The 23,868-nt window shown below is 38.4% G+C and overlaps 1 protein-coding gene across 2 annotated transcripts in view; it reads right to left on the reverse strand.

The window, feature by feature from the left end:
- Positions 1–3,082: 3,082 nt before the first annotated feature.
- The window catches only part of TTC33 (tetratricopeptide repeat domain 33), a 43,292-nt gene continuing 22,506 nt past the window's right edge, over positions 3,083–23,868 (reverse strand). For both annotated transcript variants that reach the window (XM_063422506.1, XM_063422507.1), the window contains 3 exons: positions 23,301–23,382; positions 15,029–15,160; positions 3,083–6,399 (listed from right to left, as the gene is read on the reverse strand). In XM_063422506.1, the coding sequence (XP_063278576.1) occupies positions 6,049–6,399; positions 15,029–15,160; positions 23,301–23,382 (565 nt within the window). In that variant the 3' untranslated portion in view covers positions 3,083–6,048. The remainder of the gene's footprint in view (positions 6,400–15,028; positions 15,161–23,300; positions 23,383–23,868) is intronic.

Below are 23,868 nucleotides of genomic sequence, written 5' to 3' on the forward strand. Positions count from 1 at the left end.
TCCTTTAACAGGGGAGAAGTTGAGCTTGTTTGCCTTCATACATGTAGAAAGTGAAGTTAAATGTCTACATAAATATTTGCAGCAGCAGCCAGTTAGGCTTTTCACCAGTTAGGCTGGAGAACAGTATTACCCAAGCTCCTCTGCAGGTACAGATAAAGATCTGCCTGGATTCCTTGCAATTAAACCACCTCACTATGGTCTGTTGCTTACTGGTAACCAACAAATAGAACAAACTCACCTTTACTTCCCAAGAGAGGAAATAGCACCTGGCAGAGCAGGAAGGTGGGACTGCCACTGCCTGATAGCACCACATGTACCAATATGGAGCCACACCTTTGCAGCTGGCCCAGAGCAGCACACCAATATTACTGGTACTTTATGCAGTGAAAGAATTAAGTATCTACAGTGTTTAAGTATGTAAATAAGCAAGGGCTAACTATTTTTAGATTATTTTTTAATATGCTTTTATTACTGTTTATCATCATTGCAGATGAGAAATACACATGGTCTGAAAGAGCTTTAAGCAAGAATAAACCATCTTAAGTAGGTCCTCTTGGCAAACATGATAGGCCTAACTCCTCCTGCCCACAGCATTCACATGTCAGTAGTAGACCAGACTCATCATCAACATGAACTCCCTCAGGAATGAACTCCATGATTCTCAAACAGCCCACAAAGTCTTCTGAGCAATACTGGAATTGCCTGCCACAGCTTCATGGCAGTGCACAAAGGCAAAATCAAAGCACTTTTGTTGTCTAGTTGCAAACACAGATGAGTGTGGGAGAGGAGCAGTTGGGCAGAAGGATTGGGCAAGTCCCTTTTTTTAGGGTGACAGTAGTATCACATCTTGCTCAGCTGCCTGCCTGTCCCATTCAGGTTTAGAACCTTCCTCCGATGCTGACCACAGATAGTACTGAACTACATTCTTTGGCCTCCCTGAGCTTAAGTCTTCTAAAATAAGGTTACATATTTTAAGAATCTAATTCGCCACATGGAGGTTAAAAAGTTATTTTCTTGCTAGGTATTATGAGAAGTTTCCATATATACAAAAGGGTTTCCTTTCTCACACGTTAATATCTCCCCTATATTCCCAAACCTCAGAAGGGCCTTTCACATCAACATCCAGTTCCCCAGTCCTCCATGTTCACACAAAATGTACTGATTGAAATATTTCTCATAGCAAACTTGCATCTCTCAAACTCCATCCACCCCGCTAGTCCTGGGACTGGAAGTGCCCTTTCCTCACTTCCAGCAGCCTGTCCTGCCCACACATCCCAGTTCCCAGCTTTGCTGAACCCTTCCTATCCAGAGACACTGCTAGTCCTCCAACACCATAACCACACCCCAAGCCCCAGCCTTAACTCAATTAAGGTCCTGTCCTGTGGCAGGGCTTGGAGGATCCACCCACCACAGGCAGGATGAGAGCCGGTATCTATACTAGACAGTAGTTTCTGAGATCTGTAGATTAGTGAGAATCTCTGATCCACGGTAAGTTAGCCTGATGAACAGTTTAGGGTGTAGGATGTACTGTCAGAAGACTTGGGCTGTTTTGAATCAGGCTCACACATTCCTTGCTGTTGGGAACACCCGTGCTGCCTGACCTGAACTGGCACTACAGACCCAGTGTAACAGGATCAGTGTGATCTGCTATCTTCAAATGGCACAGCCAACATCCTAAGTCAGGAAGCTTTTGAGGTTTTATTTCTGCTGCCAGACACAGCAGCAGACAGGTTCCACCTAAGGCAGATCTACTATTAGAACTACTGAATACCACCAGGCCTTTGCACTCCAGGCTCTCTTCTAGACCCACCAACTTTATAAACCTAGAAACCCAGTGACACTCCCACTTTGTGAAACCAAAGTCAGCTTGAGCTCCATATCTAATCTTTCTCTTTGGTCATTTATCCTTCACAACCCTTACAGCTCCTAGCCTTGTGGCTTTAGGAAATCAGCCCTCAAAGCCAGGCAGCACACCTGGCAGGATTCCGTAGTCATGCACGCCCATCAGCCCCTCCTGCTCCAGAACCAACCCCTCTGGAGATACCACAGCACAAGGACTATAGCACATCTGGGAACACCATGTTAACCTGACACTGACCTACAATAAACACATAGTTCCTGCAACCTGCCAACCTACCAAGCCCCCATCCTTCTGCTTTCCTGTGCCCCAGTCCTAACTACAGTCATTACAGTTTTATAGCAATTCTATTAACTCAAATTAGAGTACCTCAACACTAGTATTTTACCTCCTTTCCCTTGGTTTTAGGACTGGGAGGGAACTTGACTACTTTAAAATTCAGTATCTTATGGTATTATCAAGTAAGAGTCACTTGTATTATCTGATACTTATTCGTTTTTTACCCTCTAGTATTGTCAGAAAGGATTTATTTCTCTCTCAGTACATTTAAGGTTTTAAAAGATACTTATCTCCATCTATGAGAGTGGAAGTCACATGGCAGGTTTCAGCATTTGAGGTTAACTGCCAGTCAGTCACCTTGAGCTTCCTTTGTAGTAAAGGGAAATAATTAGGCACCTTGGGAGGCTGATTCAGCTCATTCTGATACTTATCTAACACAAGGCATATGAATGGCCCTGTGAGGCTGTGTATTTCTGTCCACTGGATATGAAGGGACTCAAAGGGAAAAATATATTTGAATGGCTTTTAAATCAAGTAAAATTTAACCATTTAACTCACTGCTGCTCTCAAGCGTTCTTCTTGAATGCAATAGTTGAGCATTTTATTATGTGATTCATATAGAACGCAACACATGAAAGCTACTACAGTTATTGACACTAATGATAGTGATGAACAATAAAAATAATTTTCTAATGTCAAAGGGGGAGTGTATTTCACTAATATCCTGTTTTGGAAAACATCTCCTTTTGCTCCATCTCATTTGGATATACCTGAAAAGTTTAAAGAGCATCACCTTTTATTAAATATTTTTCCCCAAATGTCTTTTCTTTTTTCTACAACAAATTAACATGTTCACCAGAGACAAAAGCCAATTATTAAATGAGGAACACTCCAGAATGGGAAATAATTTTTTTTGTTGTAACACGAAGAATAAAGAGGCATCACTAAGAAGCAGAAGTCAGTATTTTATTCAAACCACAAACCGATCCAGAAAATTACATACACGCAAAACATGGCATGCTGTACAACAGACAATGTCGAAATCATCAATATTTGAACTTCTCCCAAGTTTAAAAGAGCGTCCCAGGAACTTAACTGCTCTACAAAATGCTACGGTTCTGACAATACCTAGAGTAATCTAATCAGAAGGAAAACACATTTAGTACACGGGATGGAAACCACTGCCCCTGGATCCCGGCACAGCCTGATGGTGCAGACGTACACCCCTCCAGCAGTCTGGCCCTGCAGTGCTGAAGTCAATAGGAACTTTGTGAATCATTTCAGTGGAAACAGATTCTGTGATAACAGGCCTCTGAGAGAACGGCAGCAATCCTTCCTGTATGAGTAAAGACAGAACACTGACGCAAGTACAAAGCGCAAAGAAAAGATGAGGTGGATACAGCCAAGCTCCTTCAAAACAAAAACATACCCTAGAGCATCTCACACATCTCCTTCTCCAGCCAAAGAAGATCTCTGCAGAAATCTGTCCAAACCATTCTCATGCTAACTCTTCCTACGGCTGACTAGATTGTATTAAGATGGTAGGAGAAAGATTAAGAACTCCTTCAACTCTACTAACTTAAGCTATCAAACCATATCTCAATCAAGTGCCTATCCAGTAAGAATTTAAAACCTTTCTGAACTTAATGAAGAAATAAAAATGTAGCAAGATGATGTTTTACATTTATTAATATATTTAGGCCACTGTAGTACTACTTATTTTGAACTCAGAAGATAGTAAAAGGTATGATTTTGTGTGAATGTGTACTCATGCAAGCACAGATCTAAAAATTCACACACAAAAAAAACCATTCAGGGAGAACCTTGCAAAAATTAATGAAAACTTAATTTTGTTGTACAAACAACAGGGCAATTACGTCTTCTTTAAAAACTGTGTGTATCCTCTTAAGATATTCTGATATCAGATAAACAGAAATATGATTTGAGATAGTTTTTCTGCAATGCAATTTCTACTGCAAAAACACTATATTTCTCAAGCAACATTATTTTCTTTTAAAATGTGTTGTTTTGAAATTAGAAATCAGACTTGAAAAGTGCAAAGATGAATGATTTCAGAAGTTTCATTTGTCTACAAAACTATGTATTATCATACAAAATTTTCTCAAAATCAAGTAAAAGTTACATTTTCCCAAACTGATTTCTTCAGGAATTCCTCAGCTGACTATTTTTTCCCAATACAACAGTATTGGGATATGATCATCTCATGTCTCCAAGACAATGAAACAAGAACAGTTGATGTGCTCCACAGAGCACATCAAAGAAACAGCCCGATTTAATTTCTCTGAACTGCCTGTGTGAGGAACCAATTGACACCTTCCCCTGAAAAAAAGCCAACATTAAAAAAATTCCTAGGGTATGCCTCATTACCCACCACTGCAGCCAAAATCCAAAAAGGATAAAAAGGGAGACTCCAACAGTGCTGTCCTGGAAAACTTTTTTCCCTAAGTGCATATTTTTAATGGCAGGTCATAAGAATTAGGAAAAGCAAACCGACTCCCTTCATCAGATTAGCCTCACTAGGAAAGAAAAGCCCCAAATACAATACAATTCAGCCACATCTATTTCCTATTCCCACCATTCCACTTTTGGTGATGTCTGTAGCGCAGCACACAAGACAAGGAAAGGCCAGTTTGAGTACAAACTTTCTTCTGGTGAAACATTTAGTTATAAGTAAGCATTCAGGGCCTTCTTTGGCAAAGCATTTCCTTTCATCTCATCAGAAAGTGTTTAACCCACTCACAGAGAAAAACAACATAAAGGTTTCTACTTGATTTGCCTACAGATCAGATCTGTCACACACAGACATACAAAATAATAATCCATTCCCTGATAGGAAACTTTCTCACAGAACAACTAACCTTAATGAAAACAAAGACTGTCAATAACAGAAAACGGTTCACATTTTCTCTGGAAGAATAATTATGTTAAGTAATAGTGATTGAAATAATTTTTAAATGTCCTTTTTCCTTTTTGTGCTGGTTTCAGCTGGGATAGCATTAATTTTCTTCAGACTTGCAAGTACGGGGCTAGGTTTTGATTCTGTGCTGGTAAGTGTTGATAACAGTTGTTTTTATTATTGTTGAGCAGTGCTTGTACACGGTCGAGAGCTTTTCCTGCTTCTCATCCCACCTCACCAGTGAGAAGATTAGGAGTGGAGAAGCTGAGAAGAGACAAGCCAGAACAGCTGACCCCAGCTGACCACAGGGATACTCCATCCCACAGCTCAACACACAGAACTGGGGAAAGAAGGAGGCAGGGGAAGCCGAGACATTCAGAGTGTATTCCCAAGTCATATGTGTAGCCCAGCTTTTCTGGGGATGGCTGAACACCTGCCTGCCCAAGCTAAGTGGTAGGTGAATCCCTTGTTTTGCTTTGCTTGCATTTGCAGCTTTTGCTTTTCCCATTACACAGTCTCCATCTCAGCCCATGGGTTCTTTCACTTTTACTCTTCCAATTCGCTCCCCCATTCCACCAGGAATCAGTCAGCTGTGTGGGGCTGATCTGTCAGCTGGGGATAAACCACAGCACTTTTACAGTTCAAATAAAACTTTCCTAATTACTGGGGAAATGTACACATTAACTTGTAAAATTATGAAATACAAGAAGATGAAAACAGCTGTTAGAATGCAGTTAAGCATTTCAACATTACATTTGTTCATAAGAATTTAGAATTTTTAGAATTAACACTTGGTTTTATTTTTGAAAAACATGGATTAAACAACAGCTCGGGTCATTGCTTTTTTCATTAACAAAAGAAAAATAACTTCAATTCTTTAACTTTTGTATGCCATCCTACCATTTAATAAAAGAAGAACAAACACAAAGCAAGCAAAATACAATAAATAACAGCAGTTCTTAAAACTATGGGTGTTTCAACCCATGAGGCTGCCCTACCGCGCCCTGATGAAAAGGGTTTCATCGGGAGTTGCAGGACAATTGTCCTGCTCAGTAACAGTCTCCACTGTGCCCGAGGCAGACACAATCACCATCGTTTTAGCTGCTGAAAGAGCTTTCTCCTTCTCTGCAATAGCAGCACAGACTGCCACTATTTCATCACTTTCAAAGTCGTAGTCTGGGATTGACTCTTGTCCAAGCTCTTCTCCTTTTGCCAGTGCATACACTGACTCAGTCTTTGTGGCCTTCTGTTGTACCTGTAGTTTTCTTGCCCAGGAAAGGTCTTCTTTCCATACTTCAGGGTTCATTGGAAAGATGTGTAAGGATACCTGGAAGCTTCGGATTGCCTATAAGCAGAACAGGGAAGAAACAAAGATGGGACACTTAAAGCCTACCTTTCTCATAAAAATTGGCAACAACAAGAAAATTACATATGTTATTTGAGCAAAGCCAAAAGCCGTTTTACTCCTGTTTTTATTGGAGCAATCCTTCCTCATCTTGGTTCAATAGCAGCCTCACCCCCAAGCAATTGTCTCTGAAAGAACAAAAATGCATGAATAAACTAGGTACCTGGCAACAAGGGCACAAATAAACAGTTCATATATGAAAACTTAACATTGTAATTGAAAAGGTAAAAGGAAAGACCATTTTTTGGATGATTTCCTATTCCACTTTTCTCTCATCATCAGATGTACAGGTAAAAGCAGATAGATATGGGATGATTGTATTTTGAAATATCACTGGTATTGCTGCCTTTAAATTAGAAAGCAGTTGTTTCACATACAGACCTAACACTACACTAATACTAGCAACATGGTAAACAGTTTTTGTAACAGGTATGTGATTACAAAAACACATAAATAAATGTGCAGGAGACAAACTTCGAACTTCGAGTGTTGTTCTAAGAAAGAACTTCTGTAATCTTATAAACAGTGTAATATTAGTAGAACTGTAGTTAGCAATATTTCTCCTTTCCCTCAGTTCAATTGGGAAAACACACATACAAATCCTCAACAGAGAAGTAGTGAAATTAAAAACAAAGAAGTGTGACCATCTAAAATAAAAAGAGGTTGCTACAATACTAGAAAAAAGCTACACCAGAAATTACAACTCTATTGTCTTTTAGTTACATTAACAGTGGTCAAGGCTGAACCTGCCTCCTCAAACTTAGGTACATGTTTGTACCTTAGGTACCTTACACAAAAGCTTGAGTGTATTTCACATTTATGACTGTACAGTTATGAAAACAGGTCACCTTAGTGACAAAACTCTTTTATGACATGTACGGAAGCCCTCCTGTAGGATGGGAAAACTGTGATGATATGGATTGGGATGATATTTGGGAAGAGTTCTGGTAACTTGAATATTAAAACTCTAAAGATAGAAGGTAAACCGCAGTTTGCATATTCTGTTGTAGCTTATAAATACTTAAAGCAGGCCAATTAATTTGGAAAATCACAACTTTTCTTCTGCACTAACAGAAACTGATAGTTCATCCTTCTGATGACACAGATAAGCCATCAGATATCATATGGACTCCATATGATAACTCAGAAGAAAGAGATACAAAATCACATTTAAGAAATGCTGCCTATGCTATCAATATTACTGCTGTTGTAAGAGGCAGTCTTTCAATCCCAGATGGGGAAAAAAAGCTTGATTATTGATTCACAGCCAGCTCTGAAGTGTAGGTGCATCCTGAACTTTAAACAAAAAAAGAACTGAAGTTTAGTTCTTGTAAAATTGTGTCACTTTATTCAATTTTGCTAGCTTTTAATTTTCAGGGACACTTGAACAACAAGTAAACACTAAATGCTCTTTTTTGTATTTCTGTTGGAAACAAAATATAAACAAACACCATCTGCTTTCAAGCTTTCCATGAAAGAGGTCTCCTAATTAAAACCTGTCTATATAGTTATTTTCATGCACAATAAATAACATTTGGTAAGCGTCAAAGCTGCTTTGATGATTCACACAATACTGCATAAAAAGATCATCTTGGTAAATATGTTTATTAGAAAAGAGTTTTGTGCTTGACATTTTTATAAAGAAATAACAATTAAAGTAAAAGATCAGAGGGATTAATTTTAAAGCAGCAATGTAAAACTGAAAAATACACACTTGTCATCCATTTAAAATTTTATTTTGCCACTGGAACAGTGCCCAAAGCCACTAATTTTTACTACAGCAGACGAATAGTGTTACTTTTAATTCTTCATCTAATGGAGATGTAAATCTCCTTCGATTGCCTGTTGCATTATAGGAAAACACACTGACACTACATAAAGTTGGTATTTCTAGCCTCTTTAAAGAGAAGCTGTGATTTTAGAGATCCTGCATACAAGGACTAGAAGGTTTTAAATCAGTACAGTCATGTATCTGCTTTGCTCCTGTATGGAAGTGCAATGTAAAACCTTCTGCAAGACATTTTTCCTTGTGGAATTACAGTATTTGAAAAATCTGTAGATTTGAAGTATCTTACGTTTTGTTTCACTAGATAGTATTCTGAAGCAAACAATCTTCCATTTGTCCCATGTCTCCACTGCTGGTCTGCATAGTCTTCAAGTGTGAAGGGCAATTTTGATCAGACTACACATTTTTTTTACCAGCTTCTGTAACACACGGACTTAGTAACTGCCGATATACAGAAACCTCAAAAAAAGCCAGGTGAGAATTTTAAGAGGTTGTATCTGCTACCAAAGTATGCATTAGGCCTTTATGATACACTTGGCACTTTCTGACCTGTTTTAAAGAGTATCTATCAGTGAAGTAAGTGATCTTTTTCTGTGTTGAATGATCTTTAACATGGAAAAATTTTTGTCTGTTTTTAGAGCACTCAGCATAGTCCTTGGAGGTGCTGATGCATGAAAAGATGGACATGCCCTGGCCATGAGCACTCACAGCCCAGAGCGCCAAACTTGTCCTGGGCTGCATCAAGAGCAGTGTAGCCAACAGACTGAGGGAGGGGATTCTGCCCCTCTGCTCTGCTCTGCTCTGCTCTGCTCTGCTCTGCTCTGCTCTGCTGAGACCCAGCTGGAGCTCTGCATCCAGAGCTGGGGTCCCTGCACAGGAAGGACAGGGACCTGCTGGAGCAAGTCCAGAGGAGGCAACAAAGAGGATCAGGGAGCTGGAGCACAACTCCTATGAGGACAGTCTGGGAGCATTGGGACAGTTCACCGCAGAGAGAGAAGCCCCCCCGTACCTGTAAAGGACTCACAAGAGAGCTGGAGAAGCACTTTTACAAGGACATGCAGTGGTAAAACAAGGGATTATGACTTTAAACAGAAAAGAGGTAGATTCAGGCTAGATGTAAGGAAGATATTGTTTACAGTGAGGTTACTGAGACACTGTAACAGGTTGCCCAGACAGACAGGTAATTCCCCATCCCTGGACACATTGAAGGCCAGGCCTCTGAACAGCCTGGTTTAGCTGAAGATGTTCCGGTTGATTGCAGGGGGTTGGACCAGAGGACCTTCACAGGTCCCTTCCAAACCAAAGCTCTCTATGATTTTATGACAATATATTACTGGAATTTGAGTCTTATTTTCATACTACTCATCATGAACATAAATAATTTTTACAGAAGCATTTATCACAGTAATGTAGAAAATAGGGAAATAAGACATTTTATTATATTTCAAGACTCCTCATTACATTTCTCTACTTCAAACAAGAAAAAAAATCCCATCTTTTCAGGTATTTTCACTCTAGTTTAATAGTTTCTATTGATTAATCTGAATGGCTTTTTTGGTTTTTTTAGTTATAAACTGTCATCTTGAACTTTTCTGAGTAATTTTCTGTTCAGAATAGTTCTGCTTTTCAATAAAAAAAATCCCTGGAAATTTTATCAAAGCTAATTCTAGTGTCTTTAAAAATTAGGTGAACACAGTATTTTGCACTTCTTACATTTACAAAACCATTTTATTCAAAGGTTCTGAAGCTCTCATGTTCTGGAGAAAGTACTTGAAGTACAGTAATTTTCTAGATGTGAAAGATTATTTTTGCCTTATGCTCATTGGGATTCTGTTAAGTTACAACTGCATAAAAGTCCTTGTTTCCATATGGTGTGTGAGATATCCTCAGTTCCACACCTTCCTTCTCTTTTTGAAGAAGTTTGTATAGTCCTTATCCTTCTCTTGTCCCTTCTTTTCCTTCGGTGACAGATTTCACAGATATCATTTTGCACCAACTCATTTCTTCACAGCCCTCTTTCCTCACATTTTCTGCCCTTCTGCCCTTACACTTCAAGTGCACACCCCTGCAAGGCTGCTGCACATCCTGCTGAAGTCACTGCTTCAAGCTGCCTCTACCACACAGACGTCTTACACTGTGCTCTACCAGATGCAAGGATGTGATACAGGATGACCCAGGAAACAACAACAACAAAAATCAATCCCATCTTAGAAACTGACATAGTTAGCATAAGAAAATAACACTGAAGTGTTACCAGTACTTCCGCCTTGCAAATCAGGAAAATCCAAGAAAACATGCATTTCTATATTACCGAATTATACTGCCAAAATTGTTGCAGGAATTTTAAAACAATGGTTAAATAAACTTTCTTCAAGATCCCTGTTTGTCTTATCCTGTGCATCTGATTTAGCTAAAGCTTTCAGTTACAAGGTCTTGATGCTGAGAAATGTACTCCTCAAAAGTCCTGAGCATCTGACAAAGGTAACCAACGGGATGCCACAGCTAAATCAGCCTCAACCACTTGCAAAGCCTGAGTACCCTGGCAGAAATGTAGCTGAAAAGGACACTTAGACTTCTGGAGACTTGCTTGCCCTTCAGCTTTCTTGACGGAAAATAAAATTCACCTCTGACTAGAAGATCTTTTCGTGCATTAACAATTACTATCACAAAATAAATTTATGATTTCCAACAGTGGTTAAAAGAGAAAAAAGGGTTACTCTGTAGTAGATGAAGAGGGCAGGACTAACACAGGGCCTTCCTGGAAAAGCTTATATTACTGGCTATTACCACAATAAATCAGTAGGACTGTTTAAAGATGTTGAAAACAATTTAACAGAACCCCACTTTAAATGAAAAAGCATGTACTTTCTCTCTTAGCATTTCCTAAATACTTAGACTTTTCAGTAGAAGGCCAACCACCAATTTCCTTTTTATTACCAAATTTCTAAGCGCTAACATTTGTAACACGTTGAAAAATTATCTCAAATTCAGATTAGTTATGTTAATTAGTTGCATTCCAATAAAAGACAGACATTTCTCTTTGGGAGTAAAAAACTCCCATCATTATCTAAAGGACCTAAAACTATTTCTTTCAGGACAGATGAAAGGAAAGGGCTGATCTGAGGATTCATATTGTCAAGGCATGATTCTTTTGACAAAATGTTGTGTCACATTTAAAGGCTGCTATAGCACTAACTACTTTGCAGGAATACAGGAAACCACATCCTTCAAAACATCAAACAAAACCCATTCACAACTGGTGCATATTTAGACATCTACCCTCTCAACTTCGTGATCCTCAGTACTCCAGATCTGACAGGGATCCAGAACGGAGTAAAGCTGGACCACAGAACCACGGCATGGCTGAGGTTGGCCAGGACCTTCCGAGGTCACCTGGCCAAGCCCCTGCTCAAGCAGGGCCACCTGAGCTGGCTTGCCCATGACCACGTCACAGGGCTGATGAACTTCTCCACGGTGGGAGACTCAGTGCTTTCATTCTGTCCTTGATTTTTTTTTGTTACTAGTTTTGGTTTTTCTTTTTAATATTGCTTTTGTTTGGTATTCTTTTTTTTTTACCTTGATCAATCAAAGTGTGAGGCTCACCCTGTCTCATGGGAGGAACTGTTCTAATAAAGGTACTTGTATGAAATTGTTAACTAGTTGTCATCAGTAGTACAGGAAATGTAATTTGTAAAACTAAGTATTTGCAATGAAATGAGAGAAATACTGCGAGCCTGACTATATTTCTACAGTTACTACACTCACATTGCAGGTTTATTCAGGTGTGCTCTGCACACTGATTTGCAGAATTTAAGGAATTTCTGCCTTTACAGAAATAAAGTTCTCCTTGCTCACGTTTAAGTATTACTGTTGAATTACCCTATTTAGTAAATTCAGGGGGGAAAAAAGAGCAAACAGCTTTCATAAAAGCAAAATAAAAAGGGATTAGTTTACCTCATTCTTTTTCTCACAAGTTTGAAAAAAACTAAATCTAAGCAAATCTTTCCCTCTTTTATTATTACACAGCTCATAATATAATTTAGATTTGTTTGGAAGTAGCATTTTAGACCTGGGAAACTTCAAATTAAAATACAGTAAATTGTTTTTTCCCTACAAAAAAAATGCATCATTCATTGTGAAGTAATAAGAGTATCCACAGCAGACCATTTGGCAGGATGTGGGTAATGAAGACAGATGTTGGTGGGGGAGAAATGAAAAAAAGAAACAGAAGAAGCAGTTTTTGAGAAGGGTAGTAATTCCCAAATCTCAAAAAAAAAATTACTAAAAAGCCTTGATATTTATGCTTTATTAACTTTTCTTTGTAAAAAATATGATACAGGGGGAAAATAGAAAATCATGGCAATGAAAGACTACTGGAAAAAGGATTATTATGACTTAAACCACTTGGTCAAGAAGACTCCACAAGTTCAATAATGATGAACTGATTTCTTATTTTAAAACTCCTTCAGGCTTAAACTCTTAAGATTTCTTAAAAATCGCGCGGTTCAAAATCTAATAGTGAACATTATTTGCATTTTAGACTCCCCAAGTCCTCTGTATGTGAGAACATGTTTATCAGAAGGCAGTTCTACCTACAGACAGGAAGGCAACGAAGTATGAACACACAGTGCCAAAGCACCCGAGACACCAACAGGAGCTTCCACACCTCAGGCTCCCTACTCAGAGACAATCCAAAACACCACGAGAGCAAACTACCTGTGTTAACCCCTCCACCCTGCCTCTTCACCACAGTAAGGTCAATTTAACAATTACAGGAGCACCCAGAGCAGCGTTTCAGATGAATGAAATGCTTTGATGCAAAACTGATTGTTCCCACTTAAAATACTTTGCTTTGCATCACCAAGTAGTCTCAGTTACATAAATTAGATCCCTTTCTGATTAAGCTCAACAATGCACTCTAAGAGCACCAGAAGAGCTACTCTAAAATAAAACAAAATTAATATAATACAAACACTAGGTCCGCAGTACTCAAGATATCCAGTCCGACTGGTTTTCATAATTTGTCTATGTAGAAAAAGCTTATAGGATCTGGTGAACCAACCTGCTGGATGTAATTAGTACAGATATACTATTTATAACTGATATTACAGTGACTGTAGCATTTTTTCAGAATAAACTGCATCAGTTACTTAAGTTGCTTGAAGGAAACAAAACTCTAATTTTCCTGAGACTAGTGCATTTAAAATTCTCAGGTGCAATTCACAGTGACAGTTTCATACGCTTAAAAGGAAAAGATCCAGACAGACCAGACCATCTACCCTTACCTTCTACACCCAGAAGCATGGAATGTCACCACTGCCGAAATGCGGATACTCATGTATGGATTCATATGAGATATTTCATATTATGGTACTGCACTAACAAAGGATGCACGCTGCACAACTGCAACACATAATTTTTGTCTTGGGTTTTGTCTAACAGGACTGGAGCACCTCCCAAGTGAAGATGGGCTGAGAAAGTTGGGGCTGTTCAGCCTGGAGAAGAGAAGGTTGTGTGGAGACCTCATGGCAACCTGCCAGTATGTGAAGGGGAACTACAGAGAAGCTGGAGAGGGACTCTTCATCAGGGACTGTAGTGACAGGACAGAGTCATGGGTACAAACTGAAATTTAGATATTAGGAAGATATTCTATATTGTGAAAGTGTTGAGACTCTGGAACAGGTTGACCAGAGAAGTTGTGCATGCCCCATCTCTGGGAATGTTCAAGGCCAGGCTGGATGGGGCTTTGAGCAACCTGGTGTAGTGGAAGGTGTCCCCACCCATGGCACAGCGGGGTTGGAATTAGATGATCTTTAATGTTCCCTCCAACCCAAATCACTCTATGACCCTAGGTGATTCACATTGTTTGCATTTGTTTTGGATGGTTTGGGGTATTTAACACTGCTCTCCTTTACTACATTTCAAAAATTAGTTTTGCATGAATTGTTAATCTCCATCAAAAAAAAACTCTATCTTTTTTCAATTCTTGAAAATTTTCAGACCAAACATTGTACCTTTGCAAAAACACTCTAAATTACCAACAAAGTTATTTGTATCAAAACAGCACACAGCTACTTCTATTCAAAATGCAACTAGTATATTTTTCATCTAAGAGGTCACAACGCATTGTTTTTCTAATGGATGTCTGTGAATGTGTCTGAATTTGAAAGTTCACCTGTTGTGTTTTCACCGAAGCTAGCAGAAAACTCTTATATTCCTGAAAAAAAAAGACGCACTTCAGCTACTGCATAGTAGCTTTCTGCTCTCTTATTAAGTGAAGACACAACCTCAGCCACCATTTGAGGTCAGGGAGCCAGAGGAAGGCAGGAATGAACACACATTATTTGCTGCATAAGCAGGACACAAGGAAAACCAGACAATAGAATTTTACCAGCAGTCATGTATAAAAACTGAGCCTGAATAATCACCTGAGCCTTGGACTTCACATTACCCTTATCTTTAAACTATGGTGAGCTGCATTGTAGCAGTAGAACACACAGAATGTAGTATGTGCAGTTATGTCAGCATAATTGTTCTATTGCTTAAAGCCACCACATAAATATAGTATATGACATAAAAGCCTTGGAGCTAGACAGGTCTTCCACAAATCCTGCTACAAAACCATACAGGAAACATTTTGAAACACAATAAAGTAGAGGGAATACTGGAGATAAACAATAACAATCTTTTTCCTTGTATATATTCAAGTCACCATAAGGATATACAGTAACCTTGGTACTTCTGTATTTTCCATGTCATGCACAATTAATTCTGTTATCCTACCAGTGCTATCTCTCCTAATCCAAGCTGGGCACGTCCCAAGGTCTGCCAGGCATCCCAGGAACGTGGGTTTCTCTGGACAGCCATTTCTGCTGCATGCACTGCTGGGAACATTTCATGTAAAGACATCAAGACCTGTATCAGAAACAGAGAAAGAAGAGGAAGGAAAATAAGCAAAAGTGAAAATAAATTTAAGTTTTCTGGGATTACCTAGGCAACAGCCACTGTTTCAATAACTAAGGACTGGATTCATCTTACCTAGCTTTTTTTAGTTAAAAGTTAGTTGTCTGACCTCAGATAATCGCCCTGATTTATTTCAATCTGCACAGAGAGAAACAGGCATGCTAGAGGATGATTCACCCAAACTATTTAAGCAACTCTATTAGAAGTAGTTTAACTGCTTGTGAAGGTGTTTCTCCTTGTCAACAAACCCTACAGCCTATAAAAGCCTAACAGAATACTCAGGAGGACAAACACATGGAGAACTAAACATAATAAATGTGCAACTACTGTTGAAAAATTCCTGGACTGTATTTATTCTCTTTAATAGAGAACTAGAATCTACCAGAAACAGTGCAGTGCACATGAAATAATTATAGCAACAATCCCTGTAACTCAGCATGGAAACAGACTTTAACAATGACTGTTGTATTAAGAGAACAAGCATTCTGCAGAGCCTAACTTAGACATGAAGTCACGTACATTAAGGAAAAAAGTGGTTTCTGAATGTGAAAATCTCTTGTTACTCAGCAGTTACCACAGGATTATTCTTCTTGCATTGAATCTCCATAACTCAGGCAATAAATCACAGTTAGCAATACACAGTGCAGCTCAAAGCTTGCCTTATGTTTCCAATACCACCGTGAGATTGGCACATCACCTGAAGACCTGCATCACTCTGAGATCATGATTTCAGACACCCACATGCTATGGTGATAGATACCAGTGTAAGAAACAAACGACAAATGCATTCCTGCAGCATGATGAGAATGTCAACCACAAGGGTTAGACTCATGTGTGGGCAACCACTTTCATCCCAACTGACCACAACTATGATGAATAATATTAGAACACATTAGGACTGTTGCTGAAACAAATAGATTCAAAACAGATTTATTTAACCTTATTGTTCTGTGATATATTGAAAAGATAAATATGAGTGTGGAGTAGAGGAGGATTCAAAAGGGATGATCTTGAGTATTTAATTAACAAATAGTACATGCACAGAACAGAGGTGAGCAGTACATTAAAAAAAAAAAAGGAAGGAAACAGGAAGGCAAAGATTTACTACAGAAGGCAACCCTGGACTGAAAAAAAACAAGAAACATCGTAAGAATAGCTTCTGAATAACCCTTTGGATTGATACTTCAGCTGTTCTAGTATGACTAAATTTTTCTAAAGACTAGTCCTATGGCTTCACTTTAATACCATTCAATGGACTGTACCTTAGAATCCAGCAGTACCTGAAAGTCTTTAGAAAAACAATCTACAGCAGTGTATCATCTTCCCTCTTTTTCCTGCTCAACAGATCTCAAAGACTGCATTTTGTATCAAAGTTTGTGATGAATGTTGTGTGTTTTTCTAATACTTTCAGATTAATTACATTTGTATGGGTAGCTTCTGCAGCAGATGTATGAATTGACTCAACGTGTTACTAGTGGATAGGTGTAAATCCTACCAAGATGAAGAAATCTATCAGCCATCTTCTACATCAGTGTCTTGACATATTTATTCTCCTAAGAGGAAACAAATACACGTATACACTCACAGGAACATTTTTATGCATCCCAAGTACTCAGTATTTCCTACCAGTACTTTCTACTGCAAGCTAATTATAAAACATTTGTGTAAGTGCCTTTTGTAGTGTTTAATGAATTACTATTATTACCTCAGTAATAAAGACAGTTATTCCACTTTCATCTATTTATATGTGTGTACTAGCATCAACAGCTGCTTTAAAAATTCTCTTTCAGATCATCTAGTAATTACTTTGCTCCTAGTAACTTTGGCATTAGATTCTCAAAGTACATTCAAACAAACACACATTTGAATGTATATGCATTTTTATCTAACACAGGTAGTTTTTTCAATTATTAATAAAATTACTCTGCTACACTTGTTCGTCAGTATAACGAATATGTTTATTAATGCACACTATTTTCCTACACTTTTTTTTTCCAGGTGAAGAGGTCACCAAAATGAACCTACAATGGCAGACATTAATGTGTGCAGCCTTGTCTTGGGTTACTCTACCTGTATATCATTATCACTTTAACAAAATACCTCTGCATGCTACTTGGAAACTGAACCAGCAAACCAGCTATTCTACACCCCAAAAACCACACTGAACAAGGATGTAATGGTTTCACATTTGCCTGTTTCTGTTTGCCAAATTTAGTGCAGTAATCTGAGTGTTTACCCTTTTCCTCTCTGTGAGATAGGATCAGGAGTAAAGCAAAGCAGGCCCAAACTTAAAGGTATAAAGCTAGATTTATTAACACACAGTAAAAGAAGAAAACGAGAATCAAAATTAAACTTTCAGAACATTCCTCCTCACACCCACAAGTGTTCACTTTTCTACAAAGACACAAAATTTAGAACTCTTAGTCAGTTACTACTCATAAAATACTCTCTCATGAGTTTTTTTTGGAGAGAGAAGTCTCTTTAGTTTGCCATGGAATTTTTCTACTGATAACACAGAACAGGTCTCTTGTAGGTCTTAATTTTTAAAAAAGCAGCCACCTGGGAACCTGCTTTTGTAAAGTCCCTCCCAAAGGCAGCTTTCCCGAGCTGCATAAAGGCCATGGACACAACTGGGATGTTATTTTAAAATGAACAGTTCAAATGCAAAGGATTTTCTTCATCTTAAGGAACAGAGATCTATTTTCTCTTTCTCTGGGGGCAGAATCTTTATTTTTATCCAATCACTCTCTCTGTTCAAGCTTGTCATGGGATCACAGCTTCTCACAAGATCAATATTCACCAAGTCCATCACAAATACCTTTGCTTCAATCCATCTCCCTAATCTATACTGTTCACAGTTTAAAGGAATATTTTAGCATACTACATTTTGTTACCACAGCTAATAGAAGACTTTCAGCCTAAAATGCCGAAGTATCTTCTCTATCTCTTTATTACTTGAGATATAACTTCTCTTTCACCAACCTTGGTATCTTCATATTGTCTCATATTGACATTTAAAGAAATGTCTCTGACCTTTTCTCGCACTCTAGAGAGGACCAATGTTCTACAAGTTTCATCTGTGCAAGGAAAGAGTTAATATCTTGCCCGGGGCCTGCAGTGGTCATGCTGGTCTCTGCCAGTGGCCGCCTCTAGGATTTCAAAGCAGGGATGGCAGAAGAGAACTGAGGAGAGGGATCTCGGAGGGGTCTGGCTGGTGGATGCCTCCTGCCCACCCCTCGGTGACAATCGGGGCAAGCCCGGCCCAGCCGGGCCCACAGCTGCCATCAGGGGCCCGGGGACATCTCCCTCAGCTCAGCTGCGGCGTGGGGCAGGCCTTAAGGCTGGCTGGATGTTAACAGCCGTGGCTTCCCTTTCCCTGCTGGCAGCTGCGGCCCCGGGGCACGGCCAGGGCCGGCTCCCCCAGCTGGGAGGAGCGGCGGGGCCAGGCTGGCCTGGGCTGCTCCACGGAGCGGCCCCAGGGGCCGGCTGTTGCCTGCTCCTCCGGCTGGAAGGAAAAGGGCTAGCTTTTCAAAGTTACATCCAGCTTCCACAGTGGTTAAACAGTATGTCAGTATCTAAAAATTTGCCTCTGATAAGTCCTTGTCCTTCCACAGGAAATTAAGAGATCTTTACAGAGTTACAGAGAACTGTTTCTTCTTTAAATAAAAACCAAGCTATGTTAACCCATGACAAAGGAATAAAAACCACTGCTAGCAAAAAGATTTCCTGTCCACAGATTTGACAAGTGGTGCTTAGTCCTTCTGGGGCAGGGCCACATGGGCAAGACAAAGCCAAACAGGAACCACACATGCTGCAGCCCCCTGGTCACACAGCACGCCTGTCACACGCTCAACGTGCAGACACGTCAAGTGTGTGTGTATACACACTCATAACATATACATAGTGTGTATATAAAGGGATGTGTGTATATATAGAGATATATATGCATAGAGATAATAGCCTATTAGAAAACATTCTTAAAACTAATCCAAAAATTTGGAAAAAAAAATTAGGAACCAGAAAAAACATCTCAAGATTCTCACTGCACACACACACATAAATGTGTTGAAAGTGACTGGGGGAAAATGTCTTAGTATAAAGATGTTCAGTAAGTGGATTTTCAGGACTTGCTTTATTCCAAGAAATTTATCCTTATTACATGTTTTAAAACAAAAACATCAGTGTCCTATAATAACTCAGTTTTACATATATGGCTTTAGAAAAAATCATACAAGAGAGATTTGAGGAATTAGAAGAACTCAGTGGCTAAAAATCAATCAAACATAGCAACTCTCACCAGGATACTGACTATTAAAAATCCAGGCAGCAGAGTGACCTAGCCTGTTCTGCTCGCAATATTTTGGAAGCGTTATGCATCTGAGTGAGTTCTGGTTTTAAATGAGCTCAGCAGATTGAGGCTGAATTACTATATATAGACATTCCAATTCCACTGAAACTGACTCTTTTTGCATCCAGTAATCATTTCAAAATACAGATGAATAAAATTCATCCTATCCATAAGTAGTTTACATTTATCCATGCCTTAGAGCAATTAGGGGAAGTGCGGAAGCGGAATAATTTGAAGATGATGCGCTTCATGTATAAAAACGAGACATATCAGAAATCCTGGTCCTGTTGAATGAATACAAATTGAGGACGCAGCATTGTAGGAAAACAGATTCTCATATAGCTGATGAAAAAACATCCAGAAACATTATTAGAAGGAACTTAACCTGATGGTTTACATTTCAATTTACTTGTTTCTAAAAATATATATTAAAAAACTGTCTACTTTAAAAATTCTGTCATAGTTGCATAGTCTTCTGAGATCTGAGGTGCAAGTGTCATGAGATAAGCAACACAAATCAGGTGAATTTGCAGGAGTACTGAGTAGCAGCAAATCTGGCTCCCAAGAGGGTTTGCTATATAATATCACAATGTATCAAGTCCTTTGATAAACCTCTTCATCCAACAATGTCCTACATGGTCCAGTCACCAAATGCTGAGATTAAAAAAATCGAAGATTATATCAAAGTCTGCTCCTCCATCTTTGTAATTCAAAGCAGCACAAAATAATCCAGTCAATATTTAGGAAATTCAGCCCACAAATAATTTCAAGCAGTCTTAGTGGCTGCATTATTACAGGCAGTCTTTATACATTCCTTTGAACATACTTACAATACTACCTTACCTAACACCAGAATCAACATTAGGCTACTGCTGTTGGGTCTTTTTAAAGATTTTCAGTTTTCAACAAAAATGCAGAAATGAACTTGCAAAAACACTTATTTTCCACTCATTGTTCTTGCAATGGGGAAGCAGCTTAGGCTGGTGATGAAGTATCAAGTATGTATACTGACAGATCTTGAATGCAAAGAAAAGTGCACCCCTAACCTCTCAAAAACCATAAATATTTGTTTTTAAATGGATCAAAGAGCAGCTGAGAGCAATGGAAAAAAAAATCTCATCAAATTCAATGTTTTTTGAAGCAATTGAGCAATTCCACAGTTCCCACGTGATTTTCTGGAAATACTCTTATTTCAAGTATCTTTGACAACTAGGAACTTTAAACACTATTTCTGCTCTTCAGAAGTACTGAAAGACATTTGTCCCACATCTGTTAAAATACAGATCTTCAAGAACTTCCCACAAACATTTACAGATTCCTACAGTGTCACTATCATATTTATCTGAGCTACATATTACACAATGCAGTATTGAAAATATTAAGTTTGCTGTTGAAAAAGGAAGTACTAAAGAATGGAGAATCTGCTGTGTAACCCAACATAAGGTTATCCTAATAAATGCAAGGATATAAGACAGATACTCAAGCCTGTGCAAAAAAGCCCACTTCATCCTCCAGCATTAATTCTCAGAGTTACTTCATGAATAGACATTTTCTCACTGATAGAAAATTAATACAGACCATAAAGAATCTTTGCATATTGCACAAAGTCATTCCTAACATGAATCTCCTTCTCTAGATGTGACACACGTACCGAGACAGGGGGATTTTTATACACCCAGTGCTGGTCCAGGCCTTGCTGAAGTTGGTGTACGGTTCTTCAGAAACATTTTCACTGAGCTACACTGTAATAGCTGCAGTATTTGTGCTGGTATGCTGGACTGGAATCACACAGTCTGCTCTAAGACAGTATCCCTTAAATATTGGCCACAATGTTTTTTGAATGAATTACATAATGCTATTTTGGCAAAAGTGGATTTCTACAGCTCACATCAGTACTGTTAGAAGTACAAAGGTATCAAATTACACATTCTACTACGCAGCTTCCAGTAAGCATAAGTCATACTGCAAAAAAAAGTCTGCAATAATTATTTGCATGTATGAAAGAGACGCTAACAATTGAAACATTACATGTTTTAATAAAAAGATTCAAGAAATAATTTTATAAATGTGTATTTTGTAGACAAGCTTTTCTTGTGTTCCCATTCACAGTGTAACAAGTGTTATGCAATACAAGAAAGTGAAATCAAAAGAAATGGTGCAACTGCTTTTTTTCTGGAAAGCAAGCAAAGTCATGGTGTAAGCAGAGGCCTGGGCTCCTTAGTTTTTTCAGTTTTCATTACTCTCCTGTTGTTTCATTAGACAGATAATTCACAAGATGAATCAGAGTTTCTCAGCTCCTCTTGGTCAGCAAAAAAGCTGTGTGCCTCTAGCTCACCTTTGCCATTTTGCTGAAATACAAGGACTGGGGAGCCAAGTAATCAACAACCCTTCAGGATTAGGTATTGCACCTGGAGCACAGGTTGAAGCACATTGTAGTAAGCACCTCTATGGACAATTCACTGCATCATAGCTCATATCCCAGTAAGCTTACACACTTCACAGCTCTCTTGCTATTTTCAGTGTGAAAATACTAAATTTTCATATAATTTCAATTAAGTTGAATGCTTTTGGGAACCTATCTCAAATTCTTGCATTCACATAAGACCATAATAACAAACAGTTACAAGGGTTCACTAATTTGCCTCAGTGAGAAGTACTGTCCTGAGATTTTTAACAGGCTTCTTTTTTATTTAAAACAGAGTTAAATATTGAAACTATGATAATAAAATTGCCCAATACCATCTTCATGTCTTAGCAGATTTTCTTTACTAGTGAAGTCATGAATGAAATGTATAAAGGAGCTGCTACGTAAGTTAACACCCTTTACAGCACTCTGGAGTGCTGCTAATTAAAGCAGAAGTGTATTATCCTGTGTCTTCCAATAATGCACAATCAGGATTTGAAATTCCTTAATACATAGCTCTGCAGAGGTGTTAGGATCTTGACTGAAGTTCTATACAATAAAAAAATGAGAGTAACAGCAAAGGTTTTAAAACTAAACAGTACAGCAAACTTCCTAAAAGTTACATAATATATTCACCAAATTTTTTTTTTCTCTTTTCATCTCTTCCTCAAACAATGTATTTTTTAAGGCTGCTTGCTGAAAATGAATAGGCACAGGTCTGTGGGGCCTGTTGAGCTGCTTCCTAGAATCCAGAGGGGTCTTATGGGAGCCACAAGAAAGCTGCAGGGGGACTTTTTACAAGGGCATGTAGTGATAGGACAAGAGGGAGCAGCTTCAAACTGAAAGAGGGAAGGTTTAGATTAGATATTACAAAGTCTTTCACATGACTGATTTATCTATGTAGCACTTAATACAAAACCAGATTAAAGCAAACAATTTGCATACAATACCTCCATTTAATATTGACAGCAGATAGTATTAAGTCCATTCTTTAGAAAGAGCAGGCAGATTTCTAATGCTCAAATTCACTAATCTATCACACTAAGGCTCCTCTTGATCCCTCCAATATAATTTTTAATAATTTTTAAGTATTTCCATTTTTTCTCCCACATTGTAGCATCCTAATTCATCACATCCCAACAAAGATGCTTGTTGTGTCTGGCTGGGATAACAGCATTATTCCAATTTCTGTTAAAAGTCACCTGTTGGCTGGTCAAAATGAAATACCTATATTGTGTTTTAGTTCCTGCACCAAACAACTAAACAGTGTTGACCAGTATCTGTTCAAAACACATTTTCTTTTCTAATTTCTAAACTGGCAAAGAATTGTCATGCTTTACCTGTGATTTCATCTCATAAAGTGTAGCATCCTCTGGAGTTAACTGAAGTGCTTCATCCCATTTGACAAGAGCCTCTCTGTACCTGTAGTTAAAACAACATTACAGGGTCAACATAGTTAAAGGGACTGGATATTCCTCTTTATATCCTGACATTGTCCTAAATAAAGTGCCATGGCATATGATTAGTATTAAGTATTTTTCTAATCACTTCCCCATGAGACATTTTGAACTGTTTTCAGGAATTGGGTATTTTTTGTTCTGATCAAATGGATGCTAAGTACTACTACAGAACTGACCTCAAGTGAATTTACAAAGCAACGTTGGAAACCTGAGGCAAAGTTTAATGACTTAAAACTAGAAATCTTGGACTGAGTCCAATTTCCCTCACTGTCAAAATCATCCTTAGCTAGGCATAAAGAAATATATTCTGAACTCAACATGCCACATTCATAATTTAAAATTTCATTCTAAAAAGCCTGTATTTCTGTACTTTAAGATAATGTAAGAATCTAAAGACATATAAACAACTTTTGTATACAAATATAAGAAGGAAGTTGAAAGTAAACAG

Source organism: Prinia subflava, chromosome Z, assembly GCF_021018805.1.
Source record: "Prinia subflava isolate CZ2003 ecotype Zambia chromosome Z, Cam_Psub_1.2, whole genome shotgun sequence".
NCBI classification, from domain to species: domain Eukaryota; kingdom Metazoa; phylum Chordata; class Aves; order Passeriformes; family Cisticolidae; genus Prinia; species Prinia subflava.